The sequence below is a fragment of the Neophocaena asiaeorientalis genome, unplaced genomic scaffold, assembly GCF_003031525.2.
Source record: "Neophocaena asiaeorientalis asiaeorientalis breed wild unplaced genomic scaffold, Neophocaena_asiaeorientalis_V1.1 scaffold1040, whole genome shotgun sequence".
NCBI lineage: Eukaryota > Metazoa > Chordata > Mammalia > Artiodactyla > Phocoenidae > Neophocaena > Neophocaena asiaeorientalis.
The window spans coordinates 1-4,750 of NW_020171694.1; the positions used below are offsets into that span (position 1 = coordinate 1).

General features: G+C 48.7%; 1 protein-coding gene across 1 annotated transcript; it reads right to left on the reverse strand.

Annotated features, from left to right (window-relative positions):
• Positions 1-491: 491 nt before the first annotated feature.
• B2M (beta-2-microglobulin) lies at positions 492-4,635 on the reverse strand. Its single transcript, XM_024749886.1, has 2 exons — positions 4,480-4,635; positions 492-814 (listed from the first exon to the last, which is right to left on the reverse strand). The coding sequence occupies exons 1-2, from the start codon at positions 4,544-4,546 to the stop codon at positions 507-509; spliced, it is 375 nt and encodes a 124-aa protein (XP_024605654.1). The 5' UTR covers positions 4,547-4,635; the 3' UTR covers positions 492-506.
• Between the last annotated feature and the right edge of the window lie 115 nt (positions 4,636-4,750).

The following is a 4,750-nucleotide window of genomic DNA, read 5'->3' on the forward strand; positions in this document are numbered from 1 at the left end:
TTAAGTTTCACTTTTGAAATACTATGCACTAACAAATGTCTAAAACTGTTATAAATAAAGCTGGCAGAAGAGCCCACTGTCCCTCACCGTGAGTGCCTTGTTAAGAAAAACCCAGCAGGTCCCCACCTTGCCTACTAGCCTTAGATCCCAAGCCAGCCAGAGAACTGGAGTAGTCTAGGAATGGAGGGCACTACCATAGCAGGACTTACAGACAAGACCGGTGCCTGCCTGAGACTCTCCTTGGTCCTGAGTAGCCCTGAGGCTATCAGGAAGGCCCAAGGAAGCCAGTAGGGAAGAATTATTGGGAGTGCCTGTAGCAGTGGAAGTGCTGCTACTGCTCCCTGCTCTCACTACAGGGAAACTACTGTCTCCGTGACCACGCTGTGCAGAGATCTCTCAGAAGGTGCCACTAATCAGAGCTTTAATAACATTCCCTGATAATCCCAGTATGCAGATGTTCTTATATCAAGGCAGCTTTATGCTGTGGCTATGTTCAGATACAACTGTCAGCAGCTAAGGAAGGAACTTGAAAACTTACCCCACTTAACTATCTTGGGCTCTGTGAGAGTAACGTGTTTCACGCGGCAGCTGTACTGATCCACTGCGTTGGGAGTGAACTCAGCATGGACCAGAAGGTAGAAAGACCAGTCCTTGCTGAAGGACAGGTCTGATTGCTCCACTTCCATCTTCTCCCCATTCTTCAGCAAATCAATCTCAATCTGGGGTGGATGGAACCCAGACACATAGCAGTTCAGGTAATTTGGTTTTCCATTCTCTGCGGGGTGTCGTGAGTAAACCTGAACCTTCGGAGGACCTGAGGAGCAGCAGGGGAAGACAGATGAAATTGCAGAGTATTTCACTTGGGGCTACCTTGGTCTAAAGCTAGATCAGGCCCCAAGTGTTTATATTTGATCCTCCATTTCTCCCAATTCCATTTCCCCTCATGCCAAATGAGCTTCCATTTTTCCAAAAGGCAGCCTCCATTTTCTGGGATAAACCATGACTTAGTATCTTTCCCACATAATTCCCCTACACGTGCCTTTCAGGCTTTTTCTAGCAGATTTCTCTTAACATCTTCTTCTGTCAGTGAAGATTGTGCTGTATCTTTAATAATCTTTCTGTGGAGAATCTAAAGAACTTTTCATTGGCTCCTCAGCACCCACAGAATTCCTTATCACTCAAGAGTCTACATGATTTGGCCGTAATCTACTTATCAAGCTTCGTTTCTCACTTCACACTCCCTCCATATTAGCCACATCAAAAATTCCAATTATTGGGCTTTCCTGGTGGCGCAGTGGTTGAGAGTCCACCTACTGAAGCAGGGGACACGGGTTCGTGCCCCGGTCTGGGAAGATCCCACATGCCGCGGAGCGGCTAGGCCCGTGAGCCATGGCCGCTGAGCCTGCGCGTCCGGAGCCTGTGCTCCGCAACGGGAGAGGCCACAACAGTGAGAGGCCCACATACCGCCAAAAAAAAAAAAAAAAATTAGAGAATCTAAAGAACTTTTCATTGGCTCCTCAGCACCCACAGAATTCCTTATCACTCAAGAGTCTACATGATTTGGCCGTAATCTACTTATCAAGCTTCGTTTCTCACTTCACACTCCCTCCATATTAGCCACATCAAAAATTCCAATTATTGGGCTTCCTGGTGGCGCAGTGGTTGAGAGTCCACCTGCTGAAGCAGGGGACACGGGTTCGTGCCCCGGTCTGGGAAGATCCCACATGCCGCGGAGCGGCTAGGCCCGTGAGCCATGGCCGCTGAGCCTGCGCGTCCGGAGCCTGTGCTCCGCAACGGGAGAGGCCACAACAGTGAGAGGCCCACATACCGCAAAAAAAAAAAAAAAAATTCCCGTTATTGTACGCTGTTTCAACCCAGTCAATTTTTCCCCCCTATGTTTACTCCTTTTTTTTTTGCTTCCTGCCTAGATCCACACCGATCAGACTTCTCAATATGTGCCTAGTACAGTGCCTGGCACACAGCAATTGCTCTGTAAGTGGCAGGTGTAATTATTGTTACCTCCTTGCTCAGGTTGCCCTAAGAGTCAACCCAAAGTATATTTCTACAAAACACAACCTCCTCATCGTGTCCAGAGTTTATATGACAAATCTCTATCTGAATCTGTATCTGATTTCATGAGCTAGGAAACAAAGAAACAAAACTGAAACACCTACAGGAGCTGGCAAGTACCTTAAATGAAGTTGTTGGGCTGGGTAAGAACAATAGGGAAGGGTGAGGACTATGGCAAATGGGAGAGAACATACTCTCCATTAGGACCAGGTGTAGTAATGCATGTGACAGTGGAATTTGTATTTTTAATCAGCATGCTCAAGTGATTTGCCATAATCTGCCAGGATGGGAACATTGCATAATGCTACAGAACAGTGGCTTCCAAAATGGGATGCATGTCTAGACCCTCCATGGGGATGTGTAAAGAAAATATTATAAACTCTATTTCTATATTTTTCTTCCAAAGTGAAGTGTTACTGCTACTGAATATACAGACTGATATAAATATATGTATATAACCACTTAAATACAAATACACTCAGGGTACAAGATTATAAAGTTCAGCTCATCCTCCACGTCCAGTGGTAGAGAGAAGGTGGAGTACCAGGCCACTCTGACCAGATGTATCTGTTTAGAAATGTCCCATCACCAAAGAAAAGGTCCCTAGGCCCACCAAGAGCTAGACTGGACATACCATGAAGCCCTGATATTTTTTCATAGTTCAAAGTGAAGATAATTCAGAAACCTCTTTGCATTTGAGCTTCTAATAATTAGAACATGTAGGTGCTACAGTAGTGAGAGGACAGGTTCATCCCACCTGGAATTGTCTCTTTGAGGGAGCTACGCAGTTTGTGGGTTTTTTGGGTTTTTTTTGGAAGAATATCACAATAGTGGCTTCTAAGAAGAGGAGGTGTATCAGACAGGCCTGGGTTTGAATCTGCCCTCAACCACTTACTGGCTAAGGATTTTGGGGAGAGTTATTTGAGTTTCTGTAGTTTAATTGAAAAATTATCTACACCCAGAGTGAAATCAAACCCACATAGGGGAAAGAGCAGAAAATAGATCCCCCAGAGGGAATCACAATTACATGTTTCTTGTATACGTTCCAGAAATGGCCTTGTATATCTTGCAGGCATGTATTACTTAGGAAATTTTCAAATTCAGATAGTTTTTAATGTCGGCTTGCTATTTTTCTACAGCTATATGCAACCACAGATATCAATAATAGTGACACACATTATGCTTCTTTTCTAAATAAATTTTAAACTAACTTCCTTTTTCTCATGAGCAACAACAAACAAACACACACACACACACACACAAAAACCCGCTTCACAGAGCCTTTTGTGAGAGAGAAAAATCTGAGGGTCCGGTGTATTGCAGGGTATTTAGGAGGTACTGAGTCAGTATCCATGGTGTCCCTGACAGACAGCTTGGGTAAGCATGTTGATTGCTCTTATCCCTAGTTTTACAACCTTTCTGAACGATAAACCTTCGCTTACTCAAAACTGAAAGTACATACTCAGTTCATCTTGGAAAGAACCAGGCAAGGAGCCAAAGGAGGAGCCCTCTGTGAAGAAAGGCAACAGGGGCCCATGTCCGCCCAGCCTGCTCCCGAGAATCTCACCCCAGAAGGCTGTGAAAAACGCACGGATTACAGGCAAAGGGCTCACGACCCCCCAAATGCTCTGGTCAGGCTCTACTGTCTGCCATAAATCCCCTGCGTAATTAAGTTACTTCAGCTCTTCTAGCCTCCCTTTCCTCATCTATGACAAGCTGATGATAAAGGCATCCTGTTTATATCGTAGACGCATTTCACAGTTAAATGACATACAGCACATAGCGCAGGTCAGTAAGCCGCCAACGGGTAGCTCTATGATTATTATTAAGAGCGACAGGTAACGGGAACAAGGGAATGAACGACGTGGAGCGCTATGTAAACACCTCAGGACATTCCACAAGAGTCGCGTGCAACTTCCTCGCCGTGGTTTGGTCGTCGCGGATTTGGGGAAAGTGCAGAGAGGCAGCTGAACCTGGCGGGCGCCTGGAGGAAGCTCGAGGCCCTCGGGCTCCCAGCGGACTGATACACCCTGGCGGCGACTCCCCCAAAGCCCACGCGTGGTCTCCACCCAGCCCGCCCTCAGCTCCCGCTGCGCGGGGGGAACCAAAGGCCCCGCGAACCAGCGGAAGAGAACCCCTCCCCCACCTCGGTCTCTCTGTCCCGACCCACCCGGTGCGGGCGTGCCAGAGGTCCCCTCCCCCCATCCCGGAGAAGCCGGTGTCCTGGGGTCGCACCCCCTCCCCACTCCACGCACCACCCCCCACCGACTCCACAGCCCGAGAAAAAGCCGCATGCTACTCCACCGAACCTTGGGAGCGGGACCGGGGGGTACGGAGTTAGTGCCCAGTGCCTGCGAGCGGGACAGGGACGGGCTGGTGGAAGAGGGAAAGGGAGGAGGGGACACTCACGCTGGACGGCGTCCAGGCCAGACAGCGAGAGAAGCCCGAGTAGGACCAAGGTCACGAAACGAGCCATCGCTACAGGAGAAGCGCGGGTGGCGGAGTGACGGCCCGGTCCCGCGGCCGCACTTAAAGCCAGGCCCAGGCAGCCAATCAGAACCGTGCCCGCCGGGCCGTCACCGGTCTCCTAGCGAGCGAGGCCCTGGCAGGTTAGAAAGAGGGACTTCCCGGTTTTCAGTTTCATTTTCTGATAAGTCTCGTGATGCTTGGGAAGGCAGGG

Excerpts from the sequence above, each read along its gene's own strand:
- B2M (XM_024749886.1), bottom strand. The coding sequence starts at position 4,546 with ATGGCTCGTTTCGTGACCTTGGTCCTACTCGGGCTTCTCTCGCTGTCT. Across the intron at positions 815-4,479 it reads TGGCCTGGACGCCGTCCAGC|GTCCTCCGAAGGTTCAGGTT; the intron begins GTGAGTGTCCCC and ends GCTGCTCCTCAG.